This window comes from Temnothorax americanus, unplaced genomic scaffold, assembly GCF_048541705.1.
Source record: "Temnothorax americanus isolate GAGA-0224 unplaced genomic scaffold, ASM4854170v1 Scaffold2, whole genome shotgun sequence".
Classification (NCBI taxonomy): domain Eukaryota; kingdom Metazoa; phylum Arthropoda; class Insecta; order Hymenoptera; family Formicidae; genus Temnothorax; species Temnothorax americanus.
Window position 1 is genome coordinate 7,254,371 of NW_027509338.1, and position 17,942 is coordinate 7,272,312.

The window sequence follows — 17,942 nt, forward strand, 5'->3', positions numbered from 1 at the left end:
AAAAGATCGCGAGGAATGTCGGTACTTTTTTCTTTTAAATATTTTGTTTAGGTTTGTTGTCTCCATTCGTTTCCGTACCTCGGCGGGAAATGCGTGTCCGTCGACGGTGTGCTCGCTGCCGATGCGATCGTCCGCGCCGAAGTGCAAATGAATCTCGTGAAACTGATAACGATAACTGAGCGGACCGCCGGAAATGTTGACGGGATGGCGGGTGTCGTTCTCCACGGCGAACACGACGCTGTGGCCGGTGTTCGCCAGTACGCCGTTGATTCTGTGCTTGTCGAGATGAAGCGGTTGTAAATTCGGGTCGAAAAGCAGTTGGGTAGGCTCGAGATTGACCGGTGATTGTCTTCGACCTTTGTTACAGAGCCACCATTCCGGGTTGATGAGACCCCAGAAGGCAGGACCTTTGCGAATGAGGGATTTTTTAAGGAGATATATTTAAAATAACAGAGGAAATATTGTCGACAAAAAAAAACGACGTCGAGATAGAAATTTATAAGAACAACCGGATTCGGATGGCTTACCGGAGATACCGTCGTACGTCCACCATTCCTCCCAGCTAACGGGTGTCGATTCTGCAAATGTTTTGTTATTAACGAGCGATATAATCTCCATGAGAAATTCGATAATTCAGCACAACTTTATGAGAGCTGCACAAATGCATTGTATCGTGCCGAGGGAAGGGACAAAGGACTCTTTGTGCAAATCGAATCGCATTAAGTAAATATGTCGGACTTCATAATCGCTTCTAATAGTACGGACATTACTCATTCATCGAAATATGATCCAATTCCATGAAGCGATAAGTTTTTAATCGCTCGAATTTCTTACTGCGAACATTTAATAATAATGGCGTAAAATTTAATTAGGTGCATATGAATGTAACAGAATTAAAATACAATATCAGCTAAATTAAATAACATTTTATACGTCGGATTTTATACACATTTGTTTTATTTTAATATACTGTTTCATATAAAAAGAAAAGATATTTTTACGGCAAGCGTTAAAAATAATATTGTGAAAAGTTGATATTATAGGATTGCGAAACTTTCAAGATTTTTCTATATTTTTGGGTAAGATCGCGCGTTGAAAAATATTAGAGAGCGCATAGCAGCGCTCGACATACGAACCTTTTATCAAAATGACAACAAACACTCCCCAGACACCCAGGAAGACGGAACTGAAGGGGGCCATTCCTAGCACTGCGCGGTCTTCGTCAATTGAACATCATTCGGCTCGTTTCTGCGACACGGAGAAAAGGAGAACCAGTTGATTCACTGGCTAGACACGAAAGTGCTCGCGTGTCGCGCACCCTCTCACGTGCCTCTCCTCTCCGAGGCCCGCGGAGGTCGCGACTTTCGCCCTCTCGGGTAACTTCAACAGCCTGCGAACCCACCCACGAGAGACCCCGACGAGCCCGGTAACTTTCGAGGGAGAGAAACTTGACGATCCACGATAACGTAATTGATCCGTCAACTGCGTCGCCCTCCCCCCTCGCCCTCCCAAAAAAAGAAGAAAAAAAAAGAAGAAGAAGAAAATCCGCGAACTGCCGTCGTCGGGTTCTAATCTAAGTAATCGCTCGGCGTCACGCAACGCGACAACTCCGTCGCCGACGAACATCGACATCGAATTTGCATCTCCGACGCTCGTTCCGCACGAGAGGGTTATCGCGCGGCACGATAACACTCGCCGGGCGATCGTCGTTCGTGCGAATTCTCGCGTATCGGCGTGCCGTTACAACGAGTTCGAAACCAGATCGGTCATCCGTTGTCTTCAGCAAAGGAAAAGCTCTCTCTCTCTCTCTCTTTCTCTCTTTCTTGCAATGCTAATCGCGATATTGTCGTGGAGCGCGAGCGACAAAGAAAGTACCGAGTGTGGCGCAAGTCCGAGCAAATGCGAGCAAGAAAGAAGAGACAAAATCCGCAGTCATCGTTGTCCGACGTCGTTTAAACGGGGGCGGGGTTCTCTTCTCGTTCGATCCCCCACTCTGGTCCATTCTGGAGTCCACTCCACCCCGGGGTTTCTCCACGGCACTCGAGCCGGTGTATTCTTAGGTCAGGGAAAACTCGAGTGCGCGGCTCGCTTCGATCGATCGATCGGATCTCCACACGTCCGTTCACGCGAAGAAGAAGAAAAAAAAGAAGAAAAAGAAGAGTCCTGCCGGAGAGAGGAAAATAGACAGGGAAAGAGAAAGAAAGAGAGAGTACGTGCTCTCCGTGTGCTCGTGAATTTCAAAGGGTGGCCACTCTTCGTCGTCGCCGCGTCAGCCGCGCTACTTTCTCTCTTTTTCTCTCTTCTTCCCTATCTCCTTCTATCTCTCCCTCTCTCTCTCTCTCTCTCTCACTCTCTCTCACTCTCTCTCTCTCTTTCTCTCTCTCTCGCCTTGACTTCGCCGATGTGTCTTCGAGATAGATACTTTTATCGCGCATCGAAACTCGCCGCTGAAATATCTCAAGCCTTCGCGCCCATCGATCGTGCTTCGCACGTAGCCACTTCATCCTGCTTTAGTCGCTTATCGACCGATACAAACGGACTTTCTCCCAAAACGCCAGAAGTTCGTGCTCACTGTTGAATTCTCATGGTTCTCCGTCGGGAGGAGACACGAGTGCAACGAGAAAATAGCAGCCGTTCGTTTACACCAATTGGATTGATTAAAATTAGAATTAACAATAAACTGATCCTTTTGCTCGGTTAAAAATATTGTATAATATCCTATCTATATTATGGTATATTATAATTATCCATGATATAAATAGAAAAAGGGAATTAAACTAGTCTGGGTTAAAAGCAATCCTTAATTGCATCGATAAAACCGGCTCTCTCTAATCACCGCCATATTATTTGACGCTCTTTTTTGTCTCAACGGCCGATCGTGTAAATTTTTAAAGTGATATGTTTTAAAACTGATGGCAATTTGATATTATGACACAATGTTATGGCATTTTTCAAATGTCATAGCATCATGTCATTTGATGCTATGACATTTTTTTTAATTTATCATCATCATATTTATTTCTATCAGATAAATAATTCAGAATTGAGAGAAATGTCAGTAATATTTGGAAAAGTAGATTTTTTGGTTACAACTTAATTTTTATTTTAAAACATTGTATATATTATATGACTGATACTAATAATACAATACAAAATTGATTATTCAAATTTTGACAAAAATGCAATTTTACAAAACCTATCTATATCATTTTCGGCAGTAACTATTGAAAACAATGACAATTATACTTATCATTACATTGTATAATTAATTTTGTGTGTAAACCTTTTATTTTGAAAATCAATTATAGATGTATAATTTCTTTGTAAGATATCACGTTCATAATCAGAAAAATTCTATGCTATGATATCATTTAATCTAATTTGGTCGATTTAATTATTCACTTTACCCGTGCATAAAGAACATCCAATTATCGCTTTATCGTTCGAATTAATTAAACGACACTTGTTACGCATTCAGCCTCGTTGGACTTTATTCGGTGACTCGAAAGGGATCAACTCGATATTTCATGAAGGTCCGACGGACCTACGGGGAAACGACGCGCGTAGAGGAATCTTGATCGATTTACCGTATTAACCAGAGCGCAAGCATTCGTCTCTTGTTGCTTCGGCGTTTCCAGGCCGAGCGAATGGCCAAACTCAAATTGTTATCACCGCTAATCGATTAATCGAACGACGGTATACCCACCGCACCGGCGAGCTTCTCCATCCTGAGCAACAAACATTCCATCCGCGCGTTCCGAATCCCAGACAACGCGGTGGTAATCTCGACGACGTGGGTGTCTCGTTCGCACAGAGAGAAGAGCGTGGCAGCAACGGTCCTACCTTTATCACCGGGGATATCGATCGTCTCTCTCTCTCTCTCTCTCTCTCTCTCTCTCTCTCTCTCTCTCTCTCTCTCTCTCTCTCTCTCTCGCACACATCTCTCGCACACATCTCTCGATCGGTTTCCGCTTCGATTGCTTCCCTCTCGTAAATCGCAATTCCTTCATACCTTAATCGGCTTCTGTTTTATATACACGCTGTATTCTCGTACACCGCGTTCCCCCCCCACACGTCTCTCTCTATTTCCCATTTCCTCGTACCCCCGTTTTTACTTGATGACTTCTACTTATACCTTCATGCTTCAATTGCCCGTTATCCCATACCTGGATCGTTTTGCCTTCTCATATCGCCTCCGCGACGCCGTGCGCAGTAACGCGACCAAGACACATCCTGACGTTATCCTGTCAACGGTAACTAAAACCGTCTTCAACACATTTGACACGGAAGCGAGCTACGGTTACTGATCGAGGATGATTGAGAGGCAGAGGGAAAGAGAGAAAGAGAAAGAGAAAGAAAGAGATAGAGGAAGAGGAAGATAGAGAAAGAGAGTAGGTACACGCAGGTGCGACGGGGGCAGGAGCGCGCGCGAATCGATCGCAGGGTCCGCGACGCGAAACGCCGCGACGCGGCGACGAACGAACGGTGCGGCCGAAAATTCGCGTGACGAGAACGCGAAATGGGGAACGCGCGCGGCGTCTCCCCTGCGGAAATCAATAAGCGGCGATCGCGGGAGCGATGTTTCCCCGTGGCCGTCCTGACGCTTTCCGGTCTCGGTCGTCGACGAGTCGATCTCGCGCGCGCGAAGCCGGCGAAAGAAACTCTAGGTATCCCCTGGAGAAAGAAAGAGAAAGAAAGAGAAAGAGAGAAAGAGAGCCCCCCTGTGTTACGGTACGCCTCTTGTTTCCCTCTTAAGGCCGCTAGGGGATACTGACCGTGGACGACGAAAAGGACGACGTCTTCCTTTCCTCCTCCTCCTCCTTCTCCGCCGGCGCACCACTTCTTCCACCGATTTTGCCGTCGACCGCGGCCACGACGACGCGCGCCACGCAGGCCGGTGTCCCCTACGAGGACGATGCCGCCGGAGGACGATGCCGCCGTGCGCGTCGCGGCAGGTTCGCGGCGCCCGGCGTCCGAGAATTTCCCGTGCGGATACTCCCTTGTCCTTTTATTCCCTCGATATTCTCACCGCTTCCTCCGTTATTCCTCCACTTCCACCTGTTCTGACTTCTTTTTTCCCCGATCACGGAATAATTTCGTTATAAAAGCGCACAGCGGCGAAGGAACGACGAAGGAGGAACGACTGCCCTACGAGGCGACTGTATACGTCCCTCCTCGCGCGCGCGTATTCACCCCCGGCACCCCCTTCTCTCGCGCAATCCTTTTCTCTTTCCCGCGCACGCTGGCGATCTTCGGCGGTCTCTCTTTCACCCCCAACGGGTATCGTGGCGCACGCGCCAGGTGTGTCCTTCCTCTCTGCCTTCCGCGTGCGCGTACTCTCCGTCCTCTCTCTGTCTGTCTCATCTTCTCTCTCTCTCTCCCCCCCTGTCTCTCCTTCTTCATCCTTTCTCGCGCGCGCGATCTATTTCGTATTCGTTCCTCCTGCGCGTCCCGCTCGGCTCGCTCGCTACGTTCGCGCTTGTTCGGCCGCCGCATCGACGCGTCCGGACACGGGGGACGCGACTCCCTCGTGCGCCTCCGTTCTCTCGCACGCTCGCACGCTCGCTCGCAGCCATCGTCGTCGTCGTCGTCGTCGTCGTCGTCGTCGTCGTCCTCGTCCTCGTCCTCGTCGTCGTCAGGACGTTTGCGCATTCGAACGCCGTTGCTGACGTGAGTCGGGACAAGAGAGGAATGAGCAAGGCAGGAAGCACGAAGGGAAAGGGACACCTCGAAGACGCTTCTCCGCTTCTCTCTCTCTTTCTCCTTCAGTCATGAAGGAATCCCGCGCGAGCCGGCTCGAATTACGGCGAATTGACCTATTTGCCTTAAAGGGAGTGGGCTGCGCTCCTTCAGCAGGAGGAGCGAGCCCGTTCTTGCGAGAAGCGTCCGGAATCGTAAGCCGGATAAGGGCGCAATGTCGTAGAGCGCGACCTCGAAGCCGCTCTCTCCTCAATTTCCCTTCCCTTTGTATGCAAGCGGCGGCGCTCGATTGCACAAAAAGGAGAGGGATCGAGGGTTGGAAAATCTTGGAGCATATCCCTCTTCTCTTCCTCTCTCTCTCTCTCTCTCTCTCTCTCTCTCTCTCTCTCTCTCTCTCTCTCTCTCTCTCTCTCTCTCTCTCTCTCTCTCTCTCTCTCTCTCTCTCTCTCTCTCTCTCTCCTTCTCGCCTCTACCCTTCGTCCCTCTCTCACCATCGGATTCGCGTTTCTTTTCTTCTCGGGACTTACCGCGCGTAACCAGAGCGCGCTATTATATCGGGCGTTCGGTCGGTCGATCCCAGGGTTGCTCCCGCTTTCCGGAGAAGTATGCCAGGAATTTATAGAATCCGTCGGGGATATCGGCAAACTGATCCCGTCCCGCCTGGATATTTCTTGAACCACCACAAACACAGATATACAACTTTGAACGGATATTTGAATTATAATTATCGCACTGCGGAAATTAAATTGATCGGCATAGATTTATTAATAGCGGGCGTGGATTATTAATGTGTTTTTGTACGTACCTATATGCTACGCGAAACAGGTTATAACTATACAGGATATATATATATATATATATATATATATATATATATATATATTAAATGGTAGATTCTTTATGAAAAATATTACAGATATATCTATGATAAATGTTATTACAATTACATGTAAACACGTATTTTGTTACTAATAATATTACTGATACAGACATTTGATACTGATCCGCATTTGATGTAATTAATGGGTCAGCACAAACGAATAAATTTATATACCTATATATATATATATATATACATCCTGAATAAATTTTTTGTGCATTTTACAAAAAGTGACTTTCGTTTTCTAAATTTTGTCGGTATGCCCGGAATAAAACAGTTATTTAATTCCACGGTCCAAGAATATCACTGAAACGGGAACTTCGCCGAAGCGCTTCTATTTCCGTGAATTTCCCCGCGTTTTCTCCCCGACTCTTTTCGGCTCCTCCCCGGCAGGAATGTAGGCGGCATATCGCCTAGCGTTAATCCTGTCATCGACATCGGTTCCGCGCGGAACTTTACGGCGGGCGACTTCCGGCACCGCCGGTGAGTATATATCGATAGACACATCGGGGCGAAATTACGCTCGGGGATCCTCTGGCGTTGGCGTTTCGAGGTCACCGGGCACCCCCGCCAGGATCTCCGGCGCGCGGATACACCGAAAAGCCCCTGACTGGTCGACTCTACGCGGAGGCGCTTATCGATTTTCAAAGCGGCATTGCCCCCCCGCGAACGCCACTCTCCAGCAGGTCGCCGTCGTCGTCGTCGTCGTCGTCGTCGTCGTCGGAACCACTGTCGTCCTCCACGCTTTCGTCGTCGTCCACGCGAGAGACAGAGGCGAGGAAAGAGGGAGATCTTTGGGGACGATCGTGCAACCGGCCAAATCGATGAGACGCGTCCGAATGTCCGGATGCACTCTCGCGGCGGCATCTGATTGCCCGTTGCACGTGCATGCCTGTTTGGATATTGGATTTGCCGCGAGACTTATGTCCGAGCCTAGTGTCGGCACGTTCCACAACGACGACGGCCGTAGGCGGCGGCGGCGGCGGCGACGAGCGAGGACGATTATGGGTTATCGATATTGCGGACTTAGCTCGCCCCGCGCGCGAACCGGGACGCTCATGGATATGCAAAAATGTAAAAAAGCGCTTCCCCAGACAACGTGGGCGGGAGTGTTTGACCGGCGATCGTGTCGCCGTAGCGTGAGCAAACTAGTTCGCCTCTTTCGGAGAACACGTCGAGAGACGCCACCGGGGCCCGAAAGCCTATGGCCATCGGACAAATTCAGGGCGGTGTTTTTGGTCGATGTCCGATAGTCTAACGACGAGAGGCGGCATAAAAAGAGGGAGCTGCGCAGTAAAGGTGTCGAGAGGAGGAAATTTATGGAACTATTATAAAGCGGAAACGGATGTTGAAGGAGAGAAAATTATGCAAACGTTTTGATGCGTTTACATAATTTTGATACCTAATACGTAAAAATGTGTACTTAATTGTGTACAGGAGAAAAATATAGGATAGATAATTTTTTACATATAATATTTTTTCCATAAATAAAATTGTTCGAGCGAAAAAATTTGATCGAGAAAATATGAGAAATGAACGTTTGCGTGAAAATTATGAGTGCACGCTACTTCTTTGTATTTATCATAGGTGCAGGTTCCTCGGCTTCGTCTGACTAATGCAAGACTGTTCCACTTACATGAGAGATAGCGGTTCATCATTGTGAAAATGTAAAGAGGCAATTAGCCGTGTCACGTGACATTATATGTTCTGCCAAAACTTTAGGGCAGCTTTAGAACCGTTATTAACGTTTACAACGTTTCCGTATCGTATATATTTTGCCAAGGTTCTAAAATGCTACTATATGATTACTCAAGCCGAAAGTATGAGTTTAGATTGGTGATTACCTTGCAAATTTTGGAAGTTAAATTAGGCAATTCATGCATCCTGCTTTTCCGCCGCGGGGGACGGTAAATATCTCAGAGGGCTTTCAACTCTTTAAACGATCGTTTGAGCGCGTAATTGCTATAACTGAATGCTACAAGCATGGCGCGGCTTATGAAAGTAATTCGTGCATTATTATTAGCTTTGACTGCAACGATCTAATTATTATCAGTTTCCTATATCGTACTTATTAATAGTCATCCAGCGCAGAATGCAAATATGAATTTCGCGGATGAGTGAGACAAAGAATAACGGATAAGAGAAAGAGATAATGACCTCAGCGTAAAAATAATTCATTGTATCGTTTTTTACACAAAAATTATGTAGACTGTCTTACAACGTAAGTCTTTTAAATCGCATAAAATTTGTATTTATATTTTACTAACTGTTATAAAAAGATATTTATTTTGACCTGCAAGCTGGAGATATCATATGGAAATATCGTACGAAGATCAAATTATAGCAAGCTAATGGTAATTATAATATTCCTGAAGTTTTTCTATTTCAGTATTAAAGCTTTAAATATTTTATAACTCAAACATATTAATAAGTTACATATTTACAAACTAACTTTGCTAAATTTAGACGAAACCGAGCAACGACATTTTATAACTTAAAGAATTAATATTTTACATTGTACGGGTAACATATTTTCTTCCGTTTTTAAATCAAAGAGCGATGTTATTTTTATTCTGAACTCGGATACTAGAAGCCAACCGTTAATCGAAGTCATGGGTAATGTCCGGAAAATTACCTAGACATCCAGGATAAGATCCGAAATATCTTGATACGTGCCTGTAGACAGCACGCTTCCCAAAATGTTCCCAAGAGAAGTTCCAGAACAACTACTCAACAGATGCAAGTAAACAATGAATTATTATGGTCCATCTGAATTCAAATAGACTCGGAATTTTATACAAGAATTGCGATATTTATTGCGGAATAGCTGACAAATATAACGTTCTTCGAAATTTCTTTAATTGACTTTATATTTGCTAAAGAATGCATCAATCAAAACAGAGCAGATTTCGAGATGCTCTGATAATTTAAGATCTCCAATTTTCATAGAAGAGGTTTTATCAGTCGAGATATTTGCATTTTACTTTAAAGATCAGTGATTAAATCAATGCATGTACAACGGCTTTAATATGCACCAGTGCGCACTGAGTGCATCCAATCGAATTCGCTATTAGAAATAAAAAGTTACGTGCGTCGGCAGAGTTTCTATAATGACTCAAAAATTTCGACTACTTCACCGCGCTCTGTGGAAAAACTCGCGCAAAACTTGTCGCGACTGCAACCGTTTTGAGCGCAACGAAACATTTTGATGCAATACTTGAAACGTACAAGATACAAAAGTTGTGAAGCAGCAAACTTGGGCAATTAAATTTCTCGCTCTCGAGCGCGCTATAAGAAATTATCTGGCGGTTGGACGACCATAAAGAGCAGACTCCGCTTAGCATGCCCACAGTCTCCAAGCAATATTTGCTGTGGTAAAACTACAAATTTTAATTTGCGAGAAACGAATCTAACGGTACGAGCACAAGATTTCTGTTTCCGTTCGCTTTGACGATGAAAAGGGGTCATATTGAAGTAATTTATATATATATAATTCTTTTATATCATTTTTTTATTGGCCTATAAATAATTGCAAAACAAGCCTGAAGAGCAAAAAAAAAATTGTTGTTTATATCGCGCATGACGAGTTTCCTGCAGAAAAAAAATAATACGCGCGAAATATATATTTTGCATATCGAACGGACGTTTGCGAAAACATCTTAAGAAACTTCCACGGAAGACTGAACTCGCATTATTTATCGGATCTTCGTTCGCAGCGCGGAACTTCGCATCGCGTTGCAATATTCATTGATACGACTGCTTCTTCCGACGACGAGTGGAAACTATATGTGTTATTGCTTTAACGCGAACAATATTTGAGCGACATTTTATTAATATGTCCGTTGGACGTATCGGATCCATATATTGAAGTTGAATTATAAACATTTATTTTCTTTCCACGGCATCTTTCCCCTATACGTTCCGCAGTCGTATATATATTTGAAGGTCGTTACTTCGCGTGTAATCAGCTATGCCACTTTTATCGCCCCTCTTGATAAGTGACACGTGTGCACATGTTTACAACGTTGTAATATATTTTAAGTGACGCCTAACGACTTCATGAACGGTCTTTATGGGTCTCAACTTGATAAGATCTGTACGATAAAAAATGTTCACCCGGATTTCAATGATATCGGAAGCTTAAATTGTGCGGTACACGTGAAACCCGATACACCGATGTATACGAACGCGCGTTGCACACGGTTAGTGTAACACAGTTATTACTGACGTATAGTTACCTGCACGGCTTTAGTTGCTTTTCAATATGCGGGTACGTGTTGTTCGTGTACACGGATTTTGTAATACACGTGCGAGACCTGCAGTCGCGTCAGATTACGGCTGGCAAAAATGAGAGAGATATCCAACAATAAAAACGTACACGTTGGTTAAGTAACACGGTTTAACAAGCGGCCTGAATTCTTTGACCGCTGTACCAAATAATTCAGATTTTTTTTATGCATGAAAGTTCGTTTAATACGAAACACGTTGCGTATACGAGGGGGGAAAAAACCGCATTCATTAAAAGTATACAAATTTCTGCTTCGCCTACAAATTTTTTAGCCAATTTACACGAACAATTTTTTTAGAGCAAAATATATTCCACTCAATGATTTTTGTTAACTAACATCCAATTCCGAATATGTATATCCTCTCAAAGTAATAAAAGTTGGTTTAAAATAGATTGAGGTTAAGTAAATAATTAATTGAATTATTTTCTCATTTGTTCTTACGTAAAAGTTATTATTAGTTGGTGTTATCGGCATTCCCTCGTTTACGCAAAAGCGACTCCAGATTGATTAAAGCGTCTTGCGCATGTAAGAGCATGTAAGAGCATTCCAGGTCTTATTACACACGCGTATCTGTCGTGAAAAATCGAGAAGGAGATAGCGGAATTTACTACTCGAACTAATAACGAGGAATTCCAACCGATAATGGAAGCAAGGTTCAAGCATGGGAAACGCGAGAGAGAGAAAGAGAGAAAGCAAAATGTGATAACGTCTATCGCGTTCCAGATTCACACATGTGTTTAGATAAAACGACGCCCCTTTAACCCGTTCGTTAAAAAATAAAAAGAAACGATACGTTCTCGTCGACAAGACGAACGCGAGACTTGGTCGAGAAAGCTCTCGCATTTACGTCTCGCCGTCGCTCAAAGAAAGCCTTCGCCACGGCTGCGTCCCCCGTGAATAACGTTCGTTATTCGTTCTGGAAGTGAGTTTATTACATTGTGAGCGGACACTACGCGGGGTTTTACAGCTAGACACCGGCAGGATATAAAACGTCGTTGGCATACAAAGTACAAAAAACGTAACCAGGTAGGGAATCCTTTCTCGCGTACGTTAGACGTATACAGTCCTCTTCTTCACAGCTTTCTTATCTTCATCATTTATCTAACACCTTCGTATAGCTGAAACTGAACCTTCACCGCTCCGAAGAAGTGGCAATAATGGATCGCTATATATATATATATATATATATATATATATATATATACATATATATATATATATATATAAGTTAAAAAATTACAACATATATATATATATATATATATATATATATGTTGTAATTCTTTAACAAATCGATTTCTCCTAAGAGAAAATTTAATTACTTGTCAATGTCTGCGAAAAAAAGATTGCCAATCTCGCGTAGTAATCTTTTCATTATATCAAACGTCAATTCAAATTCGCGATAAAATGGGGTCAAATTCAAATTTAAAGTTTAAATTTTCAAGAAAATTTTAAATTTTGCAGTTTTTATTTTTAAAGCTGGATTTACTAAACTCATCTAAAATTTATTAAAGCATTTTCTAAATAAGTATTTACTTAATTATCAACTGAAACTATATTAAGAATAGGCCAACTATAAATATGTCAAAAACTGTGTGCTGTGGTGTTGATTTCTCCTTTTAAAACCCTCGGCACGTAAGCCTTGATCGATATCTCGCGACTATGTAATTACCATTACTGTAACGCCGTGATTAAAAAAGTAAGCTGCTCGGAGAAAAGTGAGAAATTCTTCACGGTAACATTCATTGCTTTTAGATCAGTTCTTGATATCAAATAACGCAGAAACGAGACAAATGAATAAACATAAAGTCTCTCAGAAAATGCAAAAATACCGATTACGCTTCGTAATCTTTGTGAAAACATGCGAATAAATTTGAAGTTATCTCGATGATGCTCGTGTGTCAAGTTTTGTTGCATTTATTTTTCACGCCGTGCTTCGACTTAACGCTGATCTGATTTTTCTGAAATTGTTTATTATTCTAAGCAATATTTGGACATGATTATGCTTTGCTATTCAAAATTTTAGATACTTTTAATACTTAAAAGAAGGAAAAAGTGTTAACTGAGAAGTATAAATGTTAAGAAAGCGCGGCAATACACAATTTTATGTATTAACATCGATTGCGTAACATATATATCTTTGCGGCTCAAAATCTGTTTTCGCGAGAAGACGGACGAAGATATGCCACAATAACATTCGGTTTCGCATTACAGCGCGTTCGACGGCTGTATTATAATACACAGAAAGTACACGGTGTGCATTATATTGCATATACCAGAGAATCCGCGGGCGCGCGCGGCGCGGGGCGCGAGACGAGACGAGAGAGCGCAATCGCGTGACTAGGCGCAGACAGGGGCGAGGAAACATTATTGAGCACGTGCACATAAATGTTTCTGAACAGGCTCGTATTTTACTTCATTCCGCACGATAAGAACCTTCCACCACCGTGATCCGAACAACTCATTTCTGACAACCCATTCATCGTTTTCCGCGGCACGTAACCTACTCTATCCACGATTGCGCACCACTTTCAGACGCAGTCGGAACAGATATAGAAAACGGGGGTACACATTTTCTATTCCACAGTTGTACGTTTTCTATTATATCACTTGTCGCAGTTACCTCCAAGCATAATTACAAATGTTGTAAGTTTGCAATTTCTGGTTGTACAGCATATTACGACAGTTTTTTTGTTAGTATGAAATTCTCCAAGTTTTCTACAGCAAATTTTTAAAATACATAATTTTTCAATTTAATATAATATAATTTAATGTAATAATGTAATATATTTTTCTTTCTCGAATTTTACATTCGAGAACCCTCGGGTACCCATATTATTCCTATATATTAAGAAGCTCGAAATAAATTGATAACATTAATCATATCACGGTTACTCAATCTACTGCTAAGAGTGTTTACAGATGTTCGTATATAGCCATTAGAGTATTCCGCAACTATCGCGCTATTCCTCTTGATTAGGAAACTCGAGAATAAACTAAGAGAGACGATTGTTGTTTTAATGTTGAAACGTCGCGATAACTCATGACTCGCAAGAGTTCGAAATTAAAGAATTTAAAAGGGGGTGTAAATAAACAACAAAATGTTAGACGACAGATTTTTCAACGTAATACTATAGCGGAAATATCTCACGATAACGTATCCGAATGTGTTTAAAGTTTGTTTAAGGTGACAGTTCTCGGCGTCTTCAAGGAAAGATACAGAAATGAGATTTTATTTCCCTCAACGTTTTCCGAGCGTGCTCCTGCTGCTCGTTGCTTTGACGTGCGTCGCACAAGCCGGCAGCCTCCGAGGAAAGCGTTCCGTCTGGAATGATATCGGAAACACATTGAACAACATCGGGCAGACAATCAAGGATACCGTGAAGACCATCAGAACCGACTCCCTGTTCGACCACCGAGACCAACATTCGACCACCGAGCCCGAAATGATCCCGCCGACCTTGGCACCGGAATGGAACGAAACGACACCATCATCAGAATGGAATGGAACGGACTCTCGGCAAATCATAACTGTTCCTATTAGATGCCCGCCTGATCATGTAGTAGTGAAAAATCGATGTCGGATAGAAGGTCGTTGACGATAAAATTCCAGGTTTCAGAAAGTATCAAAGGATCTTTCACATTTTCATATGTATATCAATAATTCTTAAGTTCTAAAATCTTCTTGAATTTCTCTAAAATTTTGAGATTATTATTAAGGAATAAAAGATTCATAGATATATTATTTTTTCACTCACACACATTCATGATCATAATAATTTCAATAACGGAGAATATTTATCTATTCAGATCGCATGGCTCTGAGAAAATTTAATTATTCGCGATAAGCTATATGACTTGGCAATCGTGACTCGTCTATCATTAAGGCTTTCAACCTATATTCATGGAACAAGATATAACTCATTCTTGCTATATCGCTACGATGTACATACTTATCGTGACGTGTCAAAGAGTAACGTAATTATACGTTTTATGATGATGTTAATATCACTTGACGTGCAAAAATGTGTTGCTCATTAAACAATTATTCGTTATTCTATGCAGTGCTTCGCTAAATTTACAACACACTCGTAGCTACTTCATATAGTATATACTAGTATGTTTATCAAGTAAATCACGATGTCGACATCAGTCTTAAAATAACGTAATTATATACACTTTATAAGCGCGGTAATGTTATGTCTGCTGACACTTTGACATAAATTAGTAATTAATTTTTTTCAATTGTCGAGAGGGGAACACATGGTATTTACTGCTTAACGTACTACACTACACTCGCGGGACCTAATTCATTCCGAATATGTTTATTGCCGTCTCATAATTAAACATTATTTCCGTATTATTTATGCTTGCCGCTCACGTCTGAGTAAATATAGCGCATAAGCTCCAGCGGAATTTCGCTGCCGTTGTATATAGCGTTTTCTTTTACGATCCCCGGGTGATATTTCGCATCCGAGGTCCGCACTAAGTACCCGTTCGATTTCTAAATTACACCTGTCACGAATATAAAACGAGAGTTACGGGGGTACGCGATAAATCGGGCGGTGTAATAATGACGCGGCGATACATATCGAATTCTCTTTTAATGACTGTATCGCGTGTAAACTGTAAAAACGCGATTGAGAAGGTAGATAAGCGTATACATTTGTAGGATTAATATATCGTTTACTTCCCTATACCGCGCAAAGCTCGCCGCTGCGCTATTGTTTCCCTCATCCGCCGCGTATTTCCTCAATTATCAATTACCAATTATAACGTTCATGACACGGCTCTCCACGCGCACAAAAACCCACATACTCGCGACGGAAGTGCGTACATACATATTAAACAATTAACATTCCGCATTGTCTTTACATTCGTGAATAAAAATCAATCAATGAAGTAGATAATAATGGTACTTTTTAGTCATACGTGTATGAAATATAATTATTTGTCTTTTTATAATTTTTTCAATTGCAAGAAATAATTGCATATCCGAATTTATTTACATTATTACGAAGTTTCAGATATGTTGAATTGATGATGTTTCGGTGACCTTTCCTTATTGATATCGATATAGACAACACAAATATATATATATATATATATATATATATATATATATATATTTTATGAAAAGTTCCAGCGTTGTCTTTCAGACATCGGATCGCTTCCGTTATGTTACCGGAACATTATTTTATCGTTCATTTTACCGGCTTTTCCGCCTCCTAACGTAAAACGTACTTCGCTGAAGACAGGGCTCGTTCGGAATGACTGATTCAATTCGCGCTCCACCACTACGTTTCTTACACAACAATGCGCTCTCGTGCTTCGCGGCGCTTTCGACTCGTCGCCTCGTGCGATATAGGTACGTACGAGTGTCGAGGGGGGACTCCATATATATAGAGTAGAGCTGTCGCTGAATGGAACGAGACCTAAATTTGCGTGATCGCTAATTGTGATTGTGACTGCAATGCCTCTTTGCGACCATCAGCGCGGCGCGCTCCTACACTCCATACTTGCACGCGTATATCTGTGCAGGAGAGCCGGCCAGATTTCCTGCTCATTGTCAGAAGTAGACGGCCCTCTCGGCACTTGTTGCTCGCACATCGACATTTGTCTGGCGCACCATTATATCGCGCTGCATTTCACTTCCGACGCCCACAGTCTTTGTCAAGTTAGGCTCGCGCCTCCGCGCTCCGTGCCGCGCATCGAATCCGTAAATGTGCACTCGCGTGTTTTGTTTTTTCAAGCGCGGAGTCCGGGAAGAGTATAGTATAGGTGGCTGCTGAAAAGAGGAAATCATAAAGGGACATTGCGCCGCGGTAGCCTTATGTACGGCATATCGACCGGTCGTATTTCCGAGCCACAATACTTCAGAAGTTAAAATAAATAAAATCAGGGAACAATACCAACGAAAGATAACTCAAAGCGAAATAGCTTAGGTATAGCTCAAAATATTTCAACCCAAATTTTGGTTTTTATTTTTTTATATGTATAAACGCTATGTAAACAATGTAAAACAATGTAAAAAAATTATAAACAATGTAAAAAAGATATGTTAAAAAAATTATTGTAAAAATATCTTTTGATTAGTACACGTGTGCAAATTATTTGAAGATTGAATCAATGGCACGCGAGGGACATTATGGCGGCAGAAATCGTTGGACCCGCTCAGTCTTACATAAAATCGCAGCTTAAAAAGTCATATTTTTTTCTTAACGTTCCAAGAACGTGACGACGTTCTACCGTTATAATTCGCCATCGTGTGTTACATAGTGCATTATTGTCGTCGGTATGGTAATCTTTTCTTTGCCTCGCTTTACCAGCACCGTCTTTATTGGATTTTCGCGACCGACAACGTTTCTGTATTCGACTCCTGAAAAGAATGTTTCATCGCTACTATTCGAAGAAGTAACTTCGAGAGGCTGTTCCTTCCCGCTCTCTCTCTCTCTCTCTCTCTTTTTTTATTGCAGCTACTACTTGTTATTGCCGCATGTTCGGGCGGATCTCACAGCTGGGAATTCTTGGCGAGACGTCTTTTGTGGTAATTTGAAATTCAAATAGAAGGAAACATAATGCTTATAAACGATACGAAAATAAGATGAAATTAAATTTTTAAAATTGAAAGCGCAAATGTATAAAAGTAGCCTCTTCTTCTTAAAACGTCCAATACATATTCTACCAAATAGCGCAAAGAATATTGACGATTTCGTGATTTAATCCGTTTATATAATATTTAAACATGCACTCTCTTTACGTTTATTTGTGTACGACGGCTTTACTGGTGCACCAGTGCGCACTGAGTGCATCCAATCGAAATCGCTGTAATATATTGAATGATTTTTACTCTTAAGTATGTAATGCTCTTATATATTTTTTTAGTAATACGTTATAAATTAAAATAATAGGCCTTTTGTGAACAAACTTGATTAAAATCTCGTTTTCCACGGCAGATAATTTTATCAACAATTTTATTGAAGCGTTCTAATTAGAATAAACGATCTAATTTATTTCTGAAAGTCCATGGCGATCAAGAGATTAAGTTGGCGCGATGGCAGACGGGGTTTAAT

General features: G+C 42.1%; 1 protein-coding gene across 6 annotated transcripts in view; it reads right to left on the reverse strand.

The window, feature by feature from the left end:
• The window catches only part of Carpb (Carbonic anhydrase-related protein B), a 114,829-nt gene that overhangs the window by 3,055 nt on the left and 93,832 nt on the right, over positions 1 to 17,942 (reverse strand). For 2 of the 6 annotated variants that reach the window (XM_077405842.1, XM_077405843.1), the window contains exons 2-4: positions 1,137 to 1,248; positions 528 to 578; positions 79 to 407 (exon numbers count right to left, since the gene is read on the reverse strand). In XM_077405842.1, the coding sequence (XP_077261968.1) occupies positions 79 to 407; positions 528 to 578; positions 1,137 to 1,200 (444 nt within the window). In that variant the 5' untranslated portion in view covers positions 1,201 to 1,248. Of the gene's footprint in view, positions 1 to 78; positions 408 to 527; positions 579 to 1,136; positions 1,249 to 3,706; positions 3,844 to 4,166; positions 4,712 to 4,775; positions 5,163 to 6,227; positions 6,353 to 17,942 lie in introns of those variants that run through there. The other 4 variants (XM_077405844.1, XM_077405841.1, XM_077405845.1 and 1 more) reach the window with 4 other exon arrangements.